Raw genomic sequence first — 22,411 nt, 5'->3', positions numbered from 1 at the left:
TAATAACCTCTCCAAGCCTCAGTTCTCTTGTGTGTAAAGTGAAAATAGACATTACAAAATTGTTGTGAGAGTTAAGCAGCACAGCAAGTACCAGCTTACTGTCAAGCTGTATTCAAATTAACTGCTTATGTCTGTCTCCCATCTAGACATTCAGCTCCATGAGAAAAGAGACCATAACTTAATTCATTTTTGTGACCCAAATCCAGTGTGCACGTGCTAGTTAAATGGCAGGTGCTCGGGAGGGATTTACCGAGTGAACGAATGACCCTCACTTGGCAATCTTTTCTTGTAATAAAATTTGTCTACATATGCAATATCTTAAGGGAAAAAAAACAGGCGAATCAATTTTGTTGTTTTAGATCACAACCATGTAAAAGTGTTGGAAATTTGTTTTCCCAGGTTGTATTTTTAAACCTTTTAGAAACTCTATGTCACCCATACAAACACTAAGTGTCAATGTCTATACTAAGCCTCAGCTAAAAGTTGGCTAAACTGTTCTTAGCACAACAGGCTAATAGCTCCAGAATCATTAAATTCAATCAAGTAAATAATATTAATTGAAAGTGCTCCATAATTACATATTTACTTGACATATAATTATACATCATTAAGCAAACATACAATTACAATTTTTTTAAAGTTATGTGCTCTTTCCAAAAGGGAAAAAGCATTAAGTCATAAATAAACCCAAAACATTTTCAAAAGGAATTCAGTCACTGCAAACTTGTTGTTTTGTTTCGGTTTGGTGGTTGGTTTTAGGTTTCTAGGATTCACAGCTTCATGCAATAAGCAAAGTCTTAGGGCATGTGACACTTCACTCTGCCATCTTTAGTCCCTTTGAATACCTCTTGGAGCTGCAGAGCATCAGAGAATGCCATATGGATCACAGGGCTGCCATGATATCACCCAGGGGGGAAAGGGACCAAAACAGCACCCGGGCTGGATAATATTCGATTTTCATGTTGCCATCGCCCCAAGCACGAGATAAGATGGCATAAGTAAGCAGCCACTTGTTGAGCATACAAGCAGCAAAAGGTGCTATGGCAAATCACACGGCAGAGTCATATCCAGTGTTTTAAGAACCTTGGAGGGAAAGGGTATTTCAGTCAGTCATTTATTGTGGCATTTCATTATTACCAATGTTAATCATGGCTACTACCCACTGAAGGCTTACTCTAGGCCAGACACTGCTATCACATGTGTTCCTTAAGCAAACCTACAGAAAAATGTCCTAAGTATTTGTGAGATAGGTATTCTACTGTCATCCCCACTTTATACAGGAGAAAACTGAGTCTCTGAATAGGTGGAGTAACTTACCCAGGAAGACAAACAGCTGAGATGGGAACCTATGGTAATTTTTTTTTAAGTTTAAAATTTGTGTTTTATAAATTTTACCTCAATAAAAATAAAAAAAGTTGTGTACTTTCTATGATACCATGCTGTCTGATAACTATTTACTCCCATTCCATCTTACATTTGTGGGGCTTCCTGTGATGGCTGTATTTTACCAAATGTCTTTACCAATTCACTGAAGCCTGCAGAGTTAGAATACGGGGATCCATGGTCCTCTGGCTCTCAGGCCAGGGATTTTTTTTCCTACCCAATCATTTCCTGTCCTTACAATGAGGCATGGTGGCAGAGGGAAAGACGAAGCATAAGCTGTAAGGTCATTCCTCTATGGCCAACCCCTTCACCAACCAACAAACGACACCAGAAATAATGGGGACTTTGGTGAACTCTGGAAGGAAGGGGGGGGAGGGGAAAGTTGACTTTCACATAATCATGACCCCAAGATGATAATATATTTTCCAAAAATCAAGCTGTTCCCAAAGGGGAAGAAATCCTACAAGATCATGTGGTTTGGAAAGAGTCAAAATGAGTCAAAAGAGTCAAAAATAAACCTACCGTGTTTCCCCGAAAATAAGACCTAGCCGGATGGACCATCAGCTCTAATGCATCTTTTGGAGCAAAAATTAATATATGACCCAGTATTATATTACAATTATATTATATTACATTATATAAGATCCGGTCTTATTTTACTATAATATAATATAAATAATTTTTGCTCCAAAAGACACATTAGAGCTGATTGTCGGGCTAGGTCTTATTTTCTGGGAAACACAGTAGCTGAAAGAACCAGCTAGGTTTATTTTTTTCTATGTTACTAAAGGGCTCCTTCAGCATATCTTCCTTCCTGTTTGGGCAGAGGGGAAGAAGGCTCAAAGAGGGCACTGGAATACTCAGAATGTAGAAACTTCAGAACCAGTCTAGACTTGGTGCCAACAGTAACATCAAGAAATGTGTAGGCCGGCCCGGTGGCTCAGGCGGTTAGAGCTCCATGCTCCTAACTCCGAAGGCTGCCGGTTCGATTCCCACATGGGCCAGCAGGCTCTCAACCACAAGGTTGCCGGTTCAATTCCCGCAAGGGATGGTGGGCTGTGCCCCCTGCAACTAGCAACGGCAAATGGACCTGGAGCTGAGCTGCGCCCGACACAACTAAGATTGAAAGGACAACAACTTGAAGCTGAATGGCACCCTCCACAACTAAGATTGAAAGGACAACAACTTGACTTGGAAAACAGGCCTGGAAGTACACACTGTTCCCCAATAAAAGTCCTGTTCCCCTGGAAGTACACACTGTTGAAAAAAAAAAAAAAAAGAAAGAAAGAAATGTGTAAAGTGGTGGTTCCTGATATTCTGGGGCACAGCTATAAACCTGTGCAGAAACTGAACCCATGTACACACATACACACACTCATGGAGTGGATGGGTACACCGTTTATTTGGGGGATAATGAAAAAAAGGTTCTGTATAGATAGTGGTGACTACACAACCCTGGAGTGTGTTTAATGATACTGAATTTGTACACTTACAAAGGGTATAAATGATACGTTTATGTCATGCATAATTTACCACAATTAAAAAAGAAAAAAAAAGGGAGTGGCAGCAGATGTTTAAACCCTCTGAAGCCCATCCATGGATCTAAATACACAGGGAACCCATGTCTTTTTAACTCAGATTAAGAATATCAGGATAGATGATGCATCTCTTAAGTTTCCAGGACTTTATGGTCAACATCGGTACTATTCATTTCTTCAAGGTGGGTACTGGCTAAGAAGAATTAAAAAAAACTGACATTCAATACTTCCTCTACAGTTCTGAACAGGTATTTTAACCCTTCACTTTGAAAGTAGGACTATCTATCTGCCATGCGCCGTTTTCAGCTGAATCCTCTGTTAAAACTGAGACTAAACAGAGTCCTATTTTAATTTTCTGTTATGTAAACAAATACTAAGAAAACTGCTTTTTGATTATTGCATATGATTCCTTAAACCCATGTGACGTCTAAGCACAAAAGCTAATCAAAATACAGAATGATGCCCCTCCGCAAATAAAATCTTCCTGGAAAGATCCTGTCTTTGCCACTATCACCCGTATCTCCAAACACACATCACATAATACAAATGTAAAGTGACTGAGTTCCGGTCTTAAGGCACAGAAATACAGACAGAGCTGGACACCTGAGTGTGTAAAGAAAACCAGTCTCCTGTTTGGTCTTTTCCAACACTAGTATTTATGGAAGACTCTGCCATGCACACTTATTAAAATAAGACTTAACTGCAGCCTTAGCACTCCACTGACCTAAAAGAGGAAGAAACAGACTGGAAGACGAGAAGAAAGAGAACTTTCTAAGTAATGCAACAATGAGATGCAGATCAATTCACAGTGTTAGTACTGGGGAAAGAAAGGACTAGGAGTTTGACAAAACCCACATCAAACACAGAGCTAAGATGAATATACTACAGTTTGGGGACTGTCTACCTGATATGCAACTGAGGGCTGCGGGAGCCAGCTCAGAGGGTCTAGTTCCATTCTGCAGAGTTCTGGGACTATCTGGGTAGGGCTGAGGACATCATACAATCCTGTATGTTAGGGGGAAAGAATTGGAAAAGCGTTTACGGCATGTGGCAATCTTCCTCTTAGTGAAGTCAGGCTAACAAAGAAGGGGTGCGGGTATGTGGTAATGAATGGCTTTTTAGGGAGAAGGAGCAGCTCACGCAGAGACAGGGGGTATCTGGTTGGAGCATGGGGCTGGGGGAGCAGGGAGAACAGTGCAAGATGAAGCTGGAGAGGTAGGCAGAAGCCAGATGATGAAGAACCTCTAAGATTCATTATATAATTTTTAGGGAAAAGAGTAACATCTTGCAGCTATGCAAGACTTACTCACGCTTCAAAGTCCAATTTTCACTGCTGTCTCCCTTCATTAAACTCCCTCAGTAGATAGTGTACATACTATTTGCATTTGTCCTGGGTTGTATTATTGAGAATGTCCTGGGTTCTCTCTCCAAGGAGGCTTAAGTGCCTTGAGAACAAGAACTAAATATTTATTTTATACCTACGTGTTTAACAATTCTTGACACATTCATTCTTCTGAGATACATTTTAGCCATGCCAGGCACTATTCTAGGTAGCAAATAAAATAAACACGCGTCCTGCCCTTCTTGGGCAAGGGAGAGCAGCCTGCAGCAGATGTAATTCGCTGTGTAATTCCTGGTTCCTTTGGTAAGACTGTAAAGATGGGTCACAAGATATGTAGTTACACTAATAGATACGTTTCTTTACATGTCTTTACAGCGACTGCTTTTACAGATACTACCCAAACAGGTATTTTCATATGTACCAATGCTTCCATGATGATGTTATATCTTTATTTGCTTCCAGAGGGAAGATGGTCCAGACTATCACAGATCTTTCAAGATCAAATATAATTTCCACAAAACATTAGGCAGGATGTTCCACAGCCCTTCAGCTATGAAAATGATGGCACTGAGTCTCCAAACAAGAAAAAAGTCAATTCAAAAGATCTGCATCTGAATCAGAAACAAAATATCAATCCACATTTTTGCTTGACATTTATTCACTTGTTCTGAATTAGGTAATAGAAGGAATAGGGATGGAAGGGCAGTTAATTGTAGGGAACTTTAAAGCACTGCATTTAAAATCTCCACTGTAGAATGCCAATTTAGACCAAACACCTTCAGAATGGTTTTATCAGTGCTTCTCAGAGAGTGGTCCCCAGGGTGACAGAGGAGTAGCACCCAGGAAGTTATGAGCAATGCAGATTCTCACCGCACTGCTGTCCTGCCAAATCAGAAGTGCTGGGCCTGGGTATGTAACAAGCCCTCTAGGTGATTCTGGTGTACGTGAAAGTTTGAGAACCACTGGGTTACCTATTGCCTATTCGGGTACTCTCTGAGAAGAGAGTCCTTAAAAGACTCTCCCTTATCTTACTGAACAATAGGGTAGAAAGGGGTCTTAGAGAACATACAAATCAACCTTCTTGTATTTTTTCACAGACCTGGAAACTGAGGCCCAGAGATTATCAATGGCAACTGAGACTTGGAGCACAGTGTGTTCTGGCATCAAAGCTGAGATCCTAGATACACAGCATGGACAATCAGCTACCATTTTACATATTTAAAAAATCAAGTTTCACTTTTAAAGGATCCCCTGTACAAAGAAAACCCTATTTATGAATAGACCCAATGTCGCTGCAGAACCAACCACAGAAAAAGGCTAAGTCAAGATATTTGAAGATGTTCTTGAGAGAGAGAAAAAGCCTCCTTTTAGTGAGTAAATCAAGAAGTCAGTGGCCAGACATATCAGGCTTGACATCAGATTCAAACCAAAGGCAGCTATCATGCTCCTTAGCCAGCCTGAAACTAGGACTATTTCGCTGCCTAGTTCTAAAAGTTCTTTAGGAGGACAACCCAGCTTGTCCAGGTAACACTGTCAGCCCAGGGTAATGGTGAAGAGCACAAGCCTTAGGCTACTAGTTGTGTGGTCTTGGGCAAGGTACCTTACCTCTTTGTGCCTCAGTTTCTCCAGCTACCCCAGAGGACTGTGGAGAGAGTTTAATGAGATACTACATGTAAAGTTCTTGGCCCAGTATATATGCTCTGTAAGTGTTGGCTGCTACTCTCACGACTATTAGTATTAGTAATATCATTACCAACCCTACAATGTAGATTGAAGAAACACTTATGAAAGAAGCACTTCTACTGAATGTCAGAAAGCGATTTCCATTAATCCTGGTGTGTCTGTACTGGTCTAGCCACACTGCCTTATCGTGATGCCCAAGAAGCAATCAGGAAGAGTTAAAAGCCTAATTAGTGTTACCACAGAAAGGGAGCCAAACGCCTTAGGTAGCAGTTCAGTCTCCAACTGAGCCTCGCAGCGATGTGCCCTCACAACTGAGCAACCAAGCACCACTGAGCAACCAAGCACAACCAAGCACAAATACCATCCCAAATCAGGTGGTATTTCACGGACAGATAAACGTTCCTGCAAATATCTTCACCCAAAGAAACCCTTCAGAATATCTCATTACAGCCTAATAAATATTTTGTGGCTAGAAATGTGCAGAGTTTGTAGTTTTTCAGCTTCGTGGGTCTAAGGGCAAAGGCTTTGAGGATAGCTCTTAAGAGGAAATCGGAAAAAAAGGAAAAAGAGGAAATCGGAAAAAAAGGAAAAAGAGGAAATCGATCGTCATGTCTTCAGCCATGTGATCCCAGAGCGACAATTGCTTACCCTGCTGTGAAACTTGGCAGTTTGATAAGACTTGGGCGACAGATTGTACACCGTGTAGTGGTCCAGATGTCTGGAATCCAAAAAGCTTCGAATGTCATCGACTTGATTCCTGAATCCTATGTCAACACTGTCCAGAGGGAAGGACATCACTGGGAGGGTCACACAGAAAGGAAACGGGTGAAACAGCTCTGTTGTCGTGAGGGGCAGCGACTGAAAGCTGACTCGGAGCAGGTCACAAATATGAGCAACTTACCAATAATTCTGGAGGTAACGTAAGTGAAGTCTAAATCTCCCTTCGTGTAGCTGGAAGCAAAACAGGAAAGGGCACTCATCAGAACAACCTAAATATGCCAAACTCTCTGTCTCTCAATCACTGGCCCATCGTCAGCTGGGACACTTCTGTCTAGCTGGCATATGTTGACTTCCCTCAAGGTCTTCTCTCTAACGAGGAAGCACTGTTGAGAGCAGACAGCCTGCACCCTAAAGAGAGTAAATTTACCACCCCAACCAGTGTACCCTAATACCCTTTGTAGATGACACTTTATAAACAGAAGCCACTCAAAATAAAGAGCAATGCTTCTTTATTAACACTGACTGCTCCAGCCTCTTTGGCCATAGGAAAATATCTCTCGTAAGTGTCAGCAGCTAGGGGGTAGGGCGGGAAGTGATGGAGAAAGAACAAAGGACCTCTTCTCTTTGTCTGTGAGGCCCTAGTTGGGGATTGGAGGTAAGGGATCAACTTCACTTTTGAACAAAGATTAAAATGTTCATTAATATACTGGACTTGACATTCGAATTTCTTATTTAAAACTACACCCTTTAACTTCCAGTGACCCCAGAATTTTCTAATACCTAAGAATAAAAAAAGAATTCATATGGCCTGCTGGTAAAAGTTTTCATACAGTGGATAGGTAGAAACCTTCTCCCATTAAATACATTTTAAAGGGCTCTTAAGATAGAAAACCAAAATTCTGTTTTGCTTGCAATCCATGAGTATTGCTTATTCAGACTACACAACCATGAGTATCTCATTTAATTCTCAAACCACCCAAAGACACGAATCCTACCAGGGCGTACAAGTAAAGCTCAGAGAGGTTAATTAACTTATCTTAGGTCACATGGTTAACAAAGGCAGGTTATGCACTAGAACCCAGGATGTTGGATTTGAAAGCCAGGGATGGCAACAACTAGACTGTCATGTATCAGGGAGCCTGTGCTTGTAGCTTCTGAAGGACTCAACTTTATGGCTTCAGTGACATTGCTCAACCAGATCCCATGAATTATATCACAAAACCGAGAGTCGTTCAGCCAGACAAGCAGCTGGCAGGTAACCAGATCCTTTGGGGGCACTGAGGTCCATTAACTCAACTGAGAACAACACACATACCTGGTCACAGATTGTATCACTCTGGAAGATGTGTCTTTGAGGGTGTCTTTCAAGTTGTCCTTCAGGTTACTGAAGAGTCTCCCCGCACCTCCTTTCACCATGTCAAAGAGACCGCCCCCATAGCTGGGCTCCATGTCTGGAGACGAGGCACCTGCCAACGAAAACAGAAAAGGAGGTGACGGCACCGATTACACAGGAAACCGACCCCTCTTTGTTCCCAGATCATCCCTGAGCATCTGGAACAAACATTCCTGGAAGTTACATCCCACGCTCAGAACTGCGTGACTCTGGGTTACCCCAGTGCTGCGTGTTCTCAGAGCCCAAAGCAAGTGCCACCCCTCCGTCCCAGGAACAGAAACTTCCAGAGCTGCGTGTCCTGAACTGCAGCCACGAGTCATCTGTGCCCGCTGAGCACTTGAAATGTGGCTACTCCGAACTGAGATGGCCTGCGAGTATAACATACACACCAAATTTCAGAGACAGTACCAGAAAAAAAAAAAAAAAGAACATAAAGTAGCTCATAATCTGCTTCCATCGATTACATGTTGAAGTGACAGTATTTTGGATCTACTGAATTAAACAGATTATGCTCTTACATTAATTTCACTAGTTCCTTTTCACTTTTTTAATGTGGATACCCGAAAATTTTAAATTATGTACATGGCCTGCATTATGCTCCTTTCAGAGAGTGCTGCTCCAGAGAGCCTGCCAAGGAAGAGCAGCAGGCGGCTTAGAAATGAGCCAGGGCCTCCTGGACCCTTTGATGGAGTTGACTGTGAGAAGGCCCATTCCGCAGCGACCCCTCAAAGTAATAGTTCACTCCTACATGGAAAACATCTTCTGAAGGGCCTTTATTACAGGCCCGAGGCTGCACGGTGGTCATCAATGTGATTAGGTCACTACTTCAGGTTCTTCTCCCTTACAGCTTCATAACTTGGTACTTGCTGTCCCCTGGTGGTTAGCTCTAGCCCAGGGCTTCTCAACCTTCGCACTAGGGACATTTGGGGACAACTCCTTCTTTGCTAAGGGTTGTGCATTGATTGTAGTGTGTTTAGCAACATCCCTGGCGTCTCCCACTAGATAGCACCATGGCATCCCTCCCAGTCCCCCAGTTTCAACAACTAAAAAGGTCTCCAGACATTGGCAAGTATCCCCTGGGTGGCAAAATTACCCCCGACTGAACACCAGCACCACGCTAGCCTATGATACACTCTAGCCTATGACACACGAGTGAACGTGTTAATGTGTCACTTCCAGCATCTCCTAGGTCACAGAAAAAGCAGCTTTGGGGCAGAGTTCCCAGCTGAACTTTGATGAATATGCAGCATGAGTGAGGATTAACACTTTCTTATTAGGAGCCACCTCATTTCCATTTGGGGAACGTTCATGACCACAACACAGCTTAGCTTATAAAGACGGATACAGGAAGGAAGCAGAAGGCTAATGTAAGCAATGCCCAGGTAGGCTACACAGCCCGGCAGTCAAGAGCATGAGTCAATCTCACCGGGGTTCGGGCCCAGCCTCCCTTCTCCTAACTGTGTGACCTTGGGAGGTCAGTCTTTCTAAACCTCTTTCTTCCTGTCTATAAAATAGGGATGGAAATAATGCCTACTTCATAGGAAAAGGTTAAATGAGTGCATGTGAAGCTAGTAGCATAGTTCCTAATATAGCTAGGGGCACTGGATTGTAGCTATACTATTATTATGCCTCATCCTGAAAATCCTACACTAATATTTTTAACCTTTGGTCACTTTTCAACTACATGATAGCACAGGGCAAGAATGACATCTCTTATTTTTTAAAAATTGCAGTATTTATTGTGCACTTTAAAATGTGATAAGAGGACAGAGTTCATGTTAAGTGTTCTTATCAAAAAGCAAAACAACACACACACAAAAGAATACAAGGAAATTTTCAGAGGTGATGGGTATATTTAGAACCTTTCATATGGTAACAGTATCACAAATCTATGCATATGTCCAAACTCAACAAGATATATACATTAAATGTGTATAACTTTCTGTATACCAATTATAGTTCAACAACGCTAAAAACATAAATTGCAAGAATAAGGAAAGTTGGAGGAGGAATCTAAAGATTAAAAGTCTTCAAAGACAAATTAACCAAGCACAATGTGTGGAACTTAATCTAAACAAACTGTTAAAAAAAAAAAGACAATGATAAGACAACTGGAATTTGAATACTTATTAAGTATTTGATATTAAAAATTTATTGTTAATTTTCAGGTACAGTAACGATATTATAGTTATGTTAAAAAATAGTCCTTATCTTTCAGAATACTAAATACTAAAACAGTTGTGAATAAAAAATTGTAATCTTTAAGATTTTTTTCAAATAAAGAAAGAATAAATACTCAAGTACATAAGAACTATAATTGCTAGCATTCATATAGCACTTACTATCTGCTAGGTCTCATTCTAAGCATTTTACATATACTCACTCATTTAACTCATAGAATACCTATGAGGTAAGTAACATGATTCGTGTATTTTCTGCAGCAGAGAACTGAAGCACAGAGGTTAACAAACTTGTCTAACGGAATACAGCTAGTAAGTTAACAGCATAGGTGGGATTTGAGCCCAACCACATCCCTCTTTCTTCCCCTACTACTATCCTGAATTTAATATTTATCATTCCAAATCATTTCTTTAAACTTTTGTTGCATATGTAGGTATCCATAGGCAATATATTAATATTGTTCTCCAAGCTTTTAAGCTATCTATGAATGGTTTTCTATTTGCGGCATTATTTGTTTCACTCCCCATCACTTAAAATTCATCTATGCTGGTAACACATGGAACTTGAGCTCACTTAACGTATGCATCCATTACCCACTAAGGTTGGACAATAAGATTGCCCACTAAGATGGACACTAAGGTTGTTCGCTAAAACAAACAATACAGTTAGAAACACATCAACTTGATTACATAGAAGAGATTCTCTCTAAGTTATACCTAGGAGTGAAATTTGCTAGTAGATAGGATATGCACATCTTCAAATTTCTAGATACTGACAAATCATTTTCCAAAGTCGTCATATCTGTGTAAACTGCTACTAGTAACGTATATGAGCTCTCTCACTCCATCTGCTCCTTCACGTTCGATTTGGTCAGACTTTAAAATTTTTAGAAATCTGATGAGTATGAAGCAATATTTCATTTTGTTATTTTATGATTTCCCCAATTAGTAGCGAAGAGGCTTATCGTTTATTGTGTTTATTGGCCAGGCGGCTACACGTTAAATCATACTTGAGGTGCCTGTTACAGTCCTACATGCCATTTCGAGGCTCGTGTATATACCTATAAATAAACGCTGGCTGTTAGGTCCTTCTATCCTGATCACAAGAGCCAGTGCTGCCTCAGTCACTATTAGGTATCTCTCTGAAAAGGAGGCTCTATTAGAAATTGCAAAGAATAATCAAAGCTGATGAATAAGCAAATGAATATATTATTGTTCTAAGGGATGACACCAAATTGATTATTCAGACTTCTCTCTGATTCTCAATTTCATGCTGGAACAGAACTCCACAGCACCAACCTATTAAAAGATATAAATATCCTTGATTATCTAAAAATCAGACTCTCAACATCACTCAGGCTTGCACGCTCTGCTCATTAGAGCTTTGGAGCCCTGCAGAAACAGAACTATGTGTCAAAGTCCATCTGTAACCTTCATGTACCCAAATGACATGTCAAACTAGCCAGGACACAAAAAAAGAGAAGGAAATGATCTGATTTTGCCCTAAAGGTTCTTTTGGGTAGGTATTCTGGTTTTCCCTGAAGAGCTACGTGACGGCCAGCAGCACAGACCCTCCAAAGGATATCTGAGCATCAGCCAGCTGAGAAGAGAAGTTTCAAAAAAATGATACAACAAAGAGGGAAATGGTGCAGTTGGAAAGTGATGCAGGAAAAAAAAAAAAAAAAAGACTATAGATCAGAAGTCGACAAACTACGGCCCACGGGCCAAATCCAGCCTGTGGGTATGGCCTATTTTTTGTACCGTCTGTGCAATCAAAATGGCTTTTTCCTTTGAAAACGATTGAAAAAGGTCAAACGAAGAATAAGGTTTAATATAAAAGGCAAAAACAATACGCAGGTCAAATGTTAGTGTCTATAAGTGAAGTTTTACTGAAACACAGCCACATTCATGCCTTTACATATGGCCATGGCTGCTTTCATGATGCACGACAGAGCTGAGGGCTGAGACAGAGACCTAACGGCCCACAAAAATCTAAAGTATTCACTACCTGGCCCTTTACAGAAGTTTTATCACCCCTGTACTAGATGGTTAAAAAAGACTTGCATTCTTAGGAATCCAGAGCTTACCACTTCTGATACTTTTCTAAAAGCTTCAGCTAAAATGGCACCCAGCGAGAAGAATACCTGGGCTTAATAAAGGATCCTCAGGAATTTGAAGATCCCAGAGGGTGGGAGCTAAAAGAGCATGAGAGTGCCATCCATCCAATGAGAAAGGTCCAGAGCTGTGCCTTGAAGGGTGAAGGTCGATTCTTGTTCTAAGATATCTTGTCGTTTTACAATCTAAGCCCACCAAGAGACAAGCACCTTGCCCCACCCCATCATTTCTAAAGGTGTAATCAACACGTTTTCTTGGGATTCCTACTGTTTACAAGACAACAAGCAGGATCCTTTCCCTCCCAAGCCCTGGGAACTCACCACATGTGTGACCTCACCAGTTCTCACTTGCTCGGTGACATAAAATTTGTTATCTCCTGGGAGAGAATCTCTGCTCCCCAATGGACTGTTAGCTGGCTGCTCATTTATTTACACCAAGCTTCATTCCAAAAATGATTTGAGGTGATTTGGTAGTTATTTGGAACAGAATATATTTTTCAGAAGACCAGCACAAATGTTGAGGCAAATGGTCTTAATTGCCTTAATGTAACCAGAAATACAGGAAAAGGTAAGTGTGGCTACTTTTCATAAACATCACATTGATTGGTCAGCCATGGGCAAAACACCGTGAGAAGTACCACGAAAAAGGAAGCAAAATATTGACAAAGGCCTTGCCCTGGAGAGTCCATAATGCACAGCTGTTATTCCTCACATATGTTCCCACTGCTCATACAATACAAGCACCCATGACATATATATATATATGCATATCATTCCACTTGGTGACCCCTAAGAAAGTATGTGCCCCCGTAAAGCACTGTCATCAAAAGAAGAGGTTGGTATGCCAATACGAGTATTGAGCAAATAAAGATGTTCACTGAGGTGTTATTTATAATGGCAAGAGACTAAAAGTGATATATTATTCCACATAATTAGATGTTAAATCACTCTAGAAGTGTACAGCTGCTCGTGACAAACGGCTAAGTAAAACTAAGCAGACTATACAATAGGCACAGTTTAATCTTTTGGTAAAAGAAAAACAGTGGAGTCTAAAGAAAGATAGCAGAGGATTTAATAACCATAAAATAACAACAACCACTCAAATTGACCAAATGCCTATCTACCCGAAGCACTGATCTAAGTTCTCTATATGCAGTATTGAATCTCTACGACCACCTTATAAAGAAGGTCCATTGCTATCCCCCATTTTACACATGAGGAAACTGAAGCCAAGTCACATCAGGGACTCACCCAGGTCCCACACTTAGCAAGCCAAAATTTGTACCCAGGCAGGCTGCTCTAGAGTCCATGCTCTTAGCTGCTAAATTTTCAAAAGAGTTACAGTAATCGTATCTACATAGGTGGGGAAATGATGAGTGATTTTTTTTATTTGTTTGACTGTAATTTCTAAACATTGTGTAACTTACATTTATTAGTTTTACAGCTTACAGTGTTAGATAAAATAAAGTACTATGCTATTCAAGTTCACCATGTCCTTCCTCCATATCTGTAGACCACCCTCCTCTGTGCATAATTCATCCTCATTCACGGTCACTTAGTTTCCCAGCCAACCTGTGAGATGCAGCCAATGCTGCCCATAAGCCCTTGAGTAACCCTACGCGAATCTTTAACTCAAGTAAGCTGGGACCTTACCAAGAAGATCCTTCAATACTTGGCTCTTTTTCTAAGATGTGGGAGCCTGAGTCATTGTGATAGTAACCATCTCAGCTCTGATGTAAATGCCAAATAATCCAGTACATGACGGACAGGGAAGAGGTGGCAAAGGGCTCTTGGTAACAATTCAAGTTCTTGGACCACATCCTTCCTCTGGGCTTCCCCAAACACACTTCCACAGAGCATCACCTTTCCCATTTCTAGAAAAGTCCTGGTCATCCAGTTCCAGTAACTGTTATTATTCCATAGTGTTCTGTTTAAGAGATGACTAATAATCTGAATTTTGGCATGATAATCTTCACGCTTTTCACCAACAAGACAGTTTCCTCAGTGGTTATTTCTGTGTCATGATGCCACAGGTGTCCTTTCCTGGCTTCTACAAAGTTGGCAACGACAGGACAGAAATTCCCCAAACTACAGGGACCTTGCAGAGATGCACCATTAGCCCCTGTCCTGGAAATTGCTATTTCTTCTCCACAACACTTGGCAAGGGGCAAAGAACCAGTGTCATCACCACAGAAGGCTTCACCTCGTTTATAACAGATTTTTCAACTTTGTGCTTCACCCAACTAGAGAAAATGGATCACCTGGGGATAACAACCAGATACATCATGGAAAAGCTCAAGGCTTCCAAAATCAAAAACAGCTTAACCCTCATTCTCCATTCACCCTACTTCAGGGAAGCTTAGAGAAAAGAGGATGGACTTTGGGAAGACAGAGATCTTAGACTGGAGACAGTTTTTCCACTTAAAAACTGTGACCTTAAGCATGATATTTTACTCCTCTGAGACCTCATCTCCCTTTATAAATTGGAACAAATTAAGAAACTTGCCTACATGTCTCACGGCGTCAAAAAAAACCAAATGAGACCATGTACGTGAATGCAATTTTAAAGAGTGAGATTTTTCCAAAGCAATCAGGAATTTTTATTTTAATTCTTAGAAATTCAGCTCTCATGTAATTAAGTCATTGGACTGACCACCTACCATGGAATGCTCAGGAATCCAACTAGAAATAATTTCACAGAAAAAATGTAAAATTAAGCGAAAAAAATCAACATTTCCTATGCCAAACAAGGACAAGCATGGGACAAAGCCACCACAGTGAAAATATGGGCTTTAGGTCAGCCAGAACTGGTTTGGATTCAACTTTTGGTACTGACCAGATGTCCAGCCTAGAGGAGTTGAGTAACTGATCAAAGTTTTGATTTCCTTATCTGTAAAATAGAAGCATTCACAGAATATTACCTAGGATTGTGGTGAGAATTACGTAAGACAAAGTTCTGTAAACCTTAGCATAGCGCCTGGGGTGTTGTAAGCACTGCACAAATGACAGCTACCAGGTGGCTCTGGGGAACGGAAAGAATAAAGCCCTGAAATATGCTGTCTCCAGCAAAGCAAGGCAGCCTCACCAAAATAGGCCATGCTGTTCAGTTTCAGGGTTGACGAAGCCAACTGGAGATGTGTAAACAGGGACAGAATCTCTGCCTGGAGCTTCCGCTACAGCACATATAAACTCTTCACTTCTGATAGTTCAGAATCACAAATTTTTAACAGAGGTGAACCTCTTTATAGCTCTGGGGTTTCGCCTTCCCGACTTGAAGTGATCTAATAATCTTTGCAGGTGGTACTGGTTTTTGAAATACTGAAGTATTTCTGTACTATTTGGCACGTCCTATGAGCTATTAAAGCTACAAGTCATTGGTGACCCTGCACAGCAGCAGCCCTAGCTGTGGCCAGGTCTGGCAGCTGCTCAACAGACCAAGGAGGCAGACTTGGGTAGGTGCAGCGTCCACCAATGGCTCCAGGGGAGCTCAGCACTGGCAGGCCCAGGCCAGGAGCAGGTGGTGCCCACGACTCAGGCGCTGAGGGTCTGAACCACGCAGGGAGCACTGGCGTCCAAGGGCATCACAGCCCCGACACGTCAACAGCATGATTAGCCCTTCTTCAGCTAGAACAAGGTGCCAGGACCCTTCTGACAATCCGTTTAATGGGGACGTTGGTGGGAGGAGCTGATGCCGTTCCCTATCTCAAACCATGACTCAGAAATGAGGATCATTTAGCGAGTGACACGGACACTCTCAAAAATGTCCAACAATCAACCCCAAAATGACAGATTAGCATGCTAGACTGTGCTATAAATACCATCACCTGGTAAAGTTATATGTGCACGTGTACATTTGTTCAGAGAATAAAAGGTCTATACATTATATACTCATATATCTATATACTAATTTACATTATTACCACTTACTGAATATTTTATTATCACCCCTGATATCATCAAATTAATGTGTACGGTATTTCTACACCCATTTTTCAGGACTTTGATGGGAGGAGCAGCCCCAGCTCCTTCCCGAGCTATGTGGCTATGGGAGAATCACAGACTCAGGGCCTCAAAGAATATAAAAACGGGAATGAATTAGATGATTACCTAAGTCCCCTCCAGTTCTAAAAGTCTCCGACTCTTTCGGCATTGTTAAAAGGCCATCTATTAAATGGGTACTCCAGGTTCGGCACTCTGCCAAGCGGTTTACACAAAGCAGACCCTCACAACTAAGCACAGTGGCAGGTGGGAGTCGCAGTGAGGAAACTGAGGCTTTAGTAGCAGTCATGACAGAATGAGATTGGACCTTTTGGATTCAAAGCCCCTGCACGTATCCACCTCTCCATCCTGTTTTCTTTCATGAGGGACTTTGTCTCTCATGCCTTCATTCCCCCACCTCATTTTGCACCTCCACCCTAGTATTCAGAAGAGTCTAACCTATATTAGAATTATTTGTGAATGGGTCTGCCCTCACCGCCTGAGGCTTTGGGTCTTTAAAAACAGGGACCATATTCTATGCTTCTTCACATCCTTCTAAAATCTTAACACAGTACCTGGCACACAGTAAGCACTCAATAAATGTGTGTGAAACTGAGCTGCTGTGGAATGCAGAGAGAAGATGGCAGGGAGGGCCAGGAAGACCAAACACATCAATGTTGGCAGAGACGGCCTTTGCCTAACAGGAGGCAGCAAACGTAATCAGATGCTTCCACTGTCGCCTCACACTTCTCTGAATTTCTGATTGCAGCCCTGTGTCTCCCAGTACCCACTGAGCTTGCTTGCCTAAGTGATGAAGATTTCATGAAACTCAACAAGAGTTTCATTGGACTAATATTGGACTAATATTTGATCAGAAGAGCAGGGAGAAATTTTTATCTTCAGACACATAAGAGGAGCTAATTAAGTAACCATTACTAGCTTTTCTTTCCCGAAAGGATCCAAGATGTTTGAAAAAAAGAAAAAATTGTAAGAGTAGAAAGAACGAGAAATGCAGTCAAAATGAAGACCACATTGGGACCAAAATTGACCTGTGTAGAATAAAGGCCACTCACAGGCTGTAAATACTGGGGAAATTCCAGCTAAATGGACGTAACATATTTTATACCTTCACAGATCATCAGAACCAGGCCATAGTTGCCAATCCAAATTCTAGACAATAAAATCTCATATAAAACATATATGGATATTGCTTAATATGATTCAACAAGTATTTTAAGTATTTATGGTATGCCAGGGAAACAGATCTATGTAAGAGATCTTTATTCTCGAACACTGGGGCCAAATAAAGAAGCTCATCATTATGAAATAATAATGATCAAATCTATTTAATAAGATCAGAACTCCCCAATGGGACTCTGAAGAAACAGAAAGGGTTCTGGCCACCACATGGCCTCTCAACTCCAGGAAGTGAGGGACCATCAAATTTTTTTTCTCCGTAGTCTAACCAAACTGTCAGGGCTTAAATTGCATTAACGGGACTATGACCTTTCCCTCTAATTACTGGCCTTGTTGTCTGGAACAGACAAAAGGTCCTCATTGTTATCTGACCGTGTCCCTGATGGAGGACGCAGATAACAAAGGACTGATGGCCTGCTTAAAGAATACAGCAATGAAAAACATCAAGCAAAAATCTTCTTTCCAGCACTTCAGTTCCAGTTAATGGGCAGAGGGGGAGACAACAGAGGCCTCAAAGGGTGATTGACAGAACTCTTGCAACAGTCCTTTCAAATAATACCCACAGAAAAGGAAAGCACTGTGTTAGTTATGCAAGTGAACTCTAAGACACGGTTCTCAGCCTCCTCTCCTTCCAATACAATTGTCTTCTCTCAGCTCCTCCTACTCAGAAATTCTGGAGCTGCCACTGCAACCAGACCGCTTAAGAGAAATATCCAACTGTTTCTCTCCAGTGGAGAAGCAACTACCATGGACGGGCACTGTTTGTTTACAAGGTCAAGGTCGATGTGTCTATACTATATACTGCACACAACATACACATGGTGCACATCTGCAAAGGACCCTTACTACATGCTAAGCACTATGCTACGAACATACAGTATCCCACACAATAAAACTGAAAGGAATTTTTGCTCTTAATTGTCAGATAAGGAGACTGTCTCAAAGAGGCAGGTTCATTCCCTCAGGGTTGCTTAACTAGGATACACAAATGTCTGTGTGATGCCACGCATTTTTCTTTTCATCAGGCACGGCCTAGTGCATAGAGCCACAGAAGTGCAGTCCTGCAAACCACAAGAGGAAGCAACCCAGGTGCATAACATTTCAATACTCAATGGGACTTAGCAATGTATTCCCATGCAAATGGACACACCAGGAAGACAAAATGACTTTCCCCAATTATTGCTATGATTTAGCTTTTTAAATAAACAGCTGTATTGACATGTATAAAATTGATATACAATAAACTGCACATATTTAGTATGTAAACATTTGATAACTTTTGACATATATGTATGGCTGTGTACACACACACACACACACACACACACACACCCTTTTAACTGTAAAGCCTATGTCCCTCTCACCATACCCTTGAAAAGAGCCCAGACTGGAAGAAGATAAGACAAACACATGAAGCACCGCAGAGCACTACCTTTGGTCCCACAGGGCTGTCTACCTTGCCATGGCCATTCTCTGCAAAGCTCTGTACCGTGCTACGAACTAGGAGCCGTGCTCAGTTACTCGGGACAGACAAGTCAGAGGGGAAAACTCCATGCAGGACCATATGTCACAGAGTGCAAGGGATGCATTGAACAATATGCAACAAAGAATCCTGGGATTTCAGAGAGGAAGTGCAGTTGGTCAAGAAATCTGTGTGTGTGTGTGTGTGTGTGTGTGTGTGTGTGAGAGAGAGAGAGAGAGTTGACGTTGAGAGGAAAGAAAGGAGATATAATTCTGGTTTCTATTTTGAAAAAGGGTTTTAAATCAGATTTAAATAAACATGTATTATATGTATATATGGTATATATATATTATTTTTATCATATCGTATCTTGTTACATAACATATGTACTATATATTTTATTTTGTAATAATGTAATATATATATAATACAGAGATCCTGCATATTCAATATGGAAAATTTGGGCACATCTAAGGACATATATTAAGAGCATTCTAGAAAAAAAGCAAATGGCTTAGAAAAGAGGATAGGATTGGGAAAAAAAAGAAAATCTAGAATAAAACCAAAGAGCGGCCTTGTGCCGTGTAAAGACCGCAAGGCAGTATGATTAACTTACTTCTCTGCACCTCAATTTCACTAAAACCAAAGAAAAAGGAATTAAAACAGAGAAGAAAATAAAACAAGAGAACAAACAAGGGTAACCACTGTTAACATTTTAGAGAACTCTATATCCTTGCATTATGAGTTCTATGTTTTTGCCTATGTGCAAAACATGCATATGTGGCGTGAACATACACAGAAAGAAGATCATACTACAGATTGATTTGTACCTGTCATTTTTCACACTTAACACTGAAAAGTACCTTCGAAGTCATTCATATTTTTTTGCGGAGCTACCACCGCAAGTTTAAACATCTGTCATAGAGCGGCAACATAACTGTTAACTGATTTTCTCTTGCTCAGATTCACCAGGTAGTGTGTGCGTGCGCGCACGCTTATGAAGTGGACACGTGTTTAGAGGAGTGTATTTCTACATTGAGGATAAGGACGCAGGTGGTTGGAAGCAGGAAAGAGGAAGGCTTTATGGAAGAAGTGGCACCTGAATTGCAGTTTGAGTAGAAATGATCTACAGGGCATTTCAAGCTGAAGGAGGAGAGCAAGCAAAGGCCAAGAGACCACCAAGTGGACGACAAAGAGAAAACAGAAAAGGATCCTAACTGAGTATCAGTCCGAGCTGTACTAGCGACGATGCTAAGAGCCCTGAGAGGTGGCCCTCACCGTCTCCACCAAAGGAAGTGGACTCAGATGGTAAGTCATTTGCCGAAGGCACCGTGCTGGAAACAGGCTATCGGGCTGCTTCCTCGGGGAACTGGGAGGAGGTAAGAAGAAAGGGAGGCGAGACTGAGAAGGGGAGCGGCCCTCAGATCCCAGAATGACTGAAGGTCAAGCTAAAGGGTAAGAACTTTCACTTGCTCTCTCTATAACCGCTTGTGGGATTTGGTTGTCACACTGACATAACAAATGACAAAAAAATGATCAACAGATTTCCAAGCTGTTCACAGAGCAGATTAATATTAATATTGCCTCAGACAAGTAGGATTCCCCAGGGAGAGCACACCTTTCAGGGCATATTTCAAAAGCCAGAATTCCATCAGAGGGCACCTGAAGGAAATTTCAAGGCAGTAGCTTCAGCATCTAATTATCAGATAAATGTATGAGGAGGAACCCCTGACAGGCAGTCTTTGAAGTAAGTCGTGCCGAGCATAAAAATGCTCAGTGAAGCCAAGCAGTGAACTCAGAGTGAGGACACATGTAAATACTAACTATAATAAACAGGGAATGCAGAAACACTCTGAAGGTGAATCCTGAGACAAACGAAAACCAAACCAAAACAACAACAAAAATCCCACAGCCAGCATTTGGAGGAAAATCTGCTACCTAAGTGCAAAGAGAACCTGCAACTCCTACGTGTCACTGGTCTCAAGGACAAAGTTTCTGGCATGGCCTTGGCCTGTGGAGACACTCTCATATAGGTCTGACTACTACCCTCTAGCACAGGCAAACCAAACACTGAGCAGATTCAATCAAAGCCAACGACAGGGCGTGGCTGGGCCAGACTTGGGAGACAACCTGGGTCTGGCCTCGGTGCACAGCATACATGCTAAATAAATCTCAAGGGCACACCCTTACCCGTGAGGAGTAGGTAGGTTCCTAGCCTCTGTTCAGAACCCCTCCCCTCAAAACAATGACCCCCTAGGTGTTACTTGTGCTAAAGAGTCTCAACTCCACAATAAACACTCCTGGAGAACCAGGAAAAGAGAAGAAGCATTTGGTACCTGCAGAATATGGTTGAAAGAACAGACTTTGCAAATAAGCAGACCTGGATTCATAACACTGAACTTCCTTCCTTCCTACCTTTGTTAACTGTGTGCAGGCTAACTAATCTCTCTAAGCCAGTTTCTTCCACTGCAAAATGGGAGCAGATTATCTTCCTTCCATGTATGTGATAAGGTTTACATGAAATAATGACAGAGAAGCACCTGTCATCTGGAAGGCAATCATAAATAGTATTTGCCTATCTTCTTATTCCCACATGGGGAAGGGAAAGAGATCCTACAGGCAAAACCACCATGAGAAAAGGAAAGAAACAGGCAATTGGGAAAGGTCTGCATCTAGGAACTGCCATGTTCTTCCAGTGAATCAGTGGAGAGGCCACTTCCTATCTATAACCTAATGCAAAGTGAAAGCCCATGATATACCTTCCTCACAGAATTATCACAAAGGTGAAATCCAGCATCTGTAAAACCGTGCTGTCTGCTACAGTCACAACTTAGTGGTAACTTGAAGTGAAGGTGTAGGTGGTGGCACTGAATTAACTGGAACGGCTCACAGTGGATCACCAACTGCGACTCTGAAATCCTTTCCATGACTGGAAACTTGTTATCATAGGGGGATTGGAACGACACAGAGGTCAGACCTCCAGGAGATAGTCCACGGAGGGAAACCCTCACATGTGATGCCTGAGCAAGGCTTACCAAGCAAAGGCCGGGGCGGGGGGGGGGGGGGGGGGTCCTTCCCTGGCTCCCACGTGAACTAGCTGCTCTGGATGTCCTTCTGGCTTAATTATGCTCCAATAATCCTGACAAGACTGGCTATAAATGATGACAGTGGAAATCCTAAAATAAAACAAGATTAATGTGATGACCTCAGTCTCTGCATAAGGGCCCATTAATCGGAAATCATGGACTTAATTGAATTCTGGGCATAGCACCACCAGACGGATTAAATTTTCTGAGATCTATTTCTTCACCCACCTGAAGATAACTGAAATGAAACGCACCAATGACAAGGGAGACAAACACTGGCTGTTGCTGAGGAGGCGGATAATTAATTATCTCCCTGGCATACTGGTTACCCTACC

General features: G+C 41.7%; 1 protein-coding gene across 7 annotated transcripts in view; it reads right to left on the bottom strand.

Annotated features, from left to right (window-relative positions):
• Positions 1-22,411, bottom strand: part of DNAJC6 (DnaJ heat shock protein family (Hsp40) member C6) — a 126,571-nt gene that overhangs the window by 35,280 nt on the left and 68,880 nt on the right. For all 7 annotated transcript variants that reach the window (XM_033115135.1, XM_033115136.1, XM_033115138.1 and 4 more), the window contains exons 2-4: positions 7,982-8,132; positions 6,848-6,897; positions 6,595-6,743 (exon numbers count right to left, since the gene is read on the bottom strand). In XM_033115135.1, the coding sequence (XP_032971026.1) occupies positions 6,595-6,743; positions 6,848-6,897; positions 7,982-8,132 (350 nt within the window). The remainder of the gene's footprint in view (positions 1-6,594; positions 6,744-6,847; positions 6,898-7,981; positions 8,133-22,411) is intronic.

The sequence above is a fragment of the Rhinolophus ferrumequinum genome, chromosome 9, assembly GCF_004115265.2.
Source record: "Rhinolophus ferrumequinum isolate MPI-CBG mRhiFer1 chromosome 9, mRhiFer1_v1.p, whole genome shotgun sequence".
NCBI classification, from domain to species: Eukaryota; Metazoa; Chordata; class Mammalia; order Chiroptera; family Rhinolophidae; genus Rhinolophus; species Rhinolophus ferrumequinum.
This window is presented reverse-complemented; position numbering and strand designations above follow the sequence as displayed.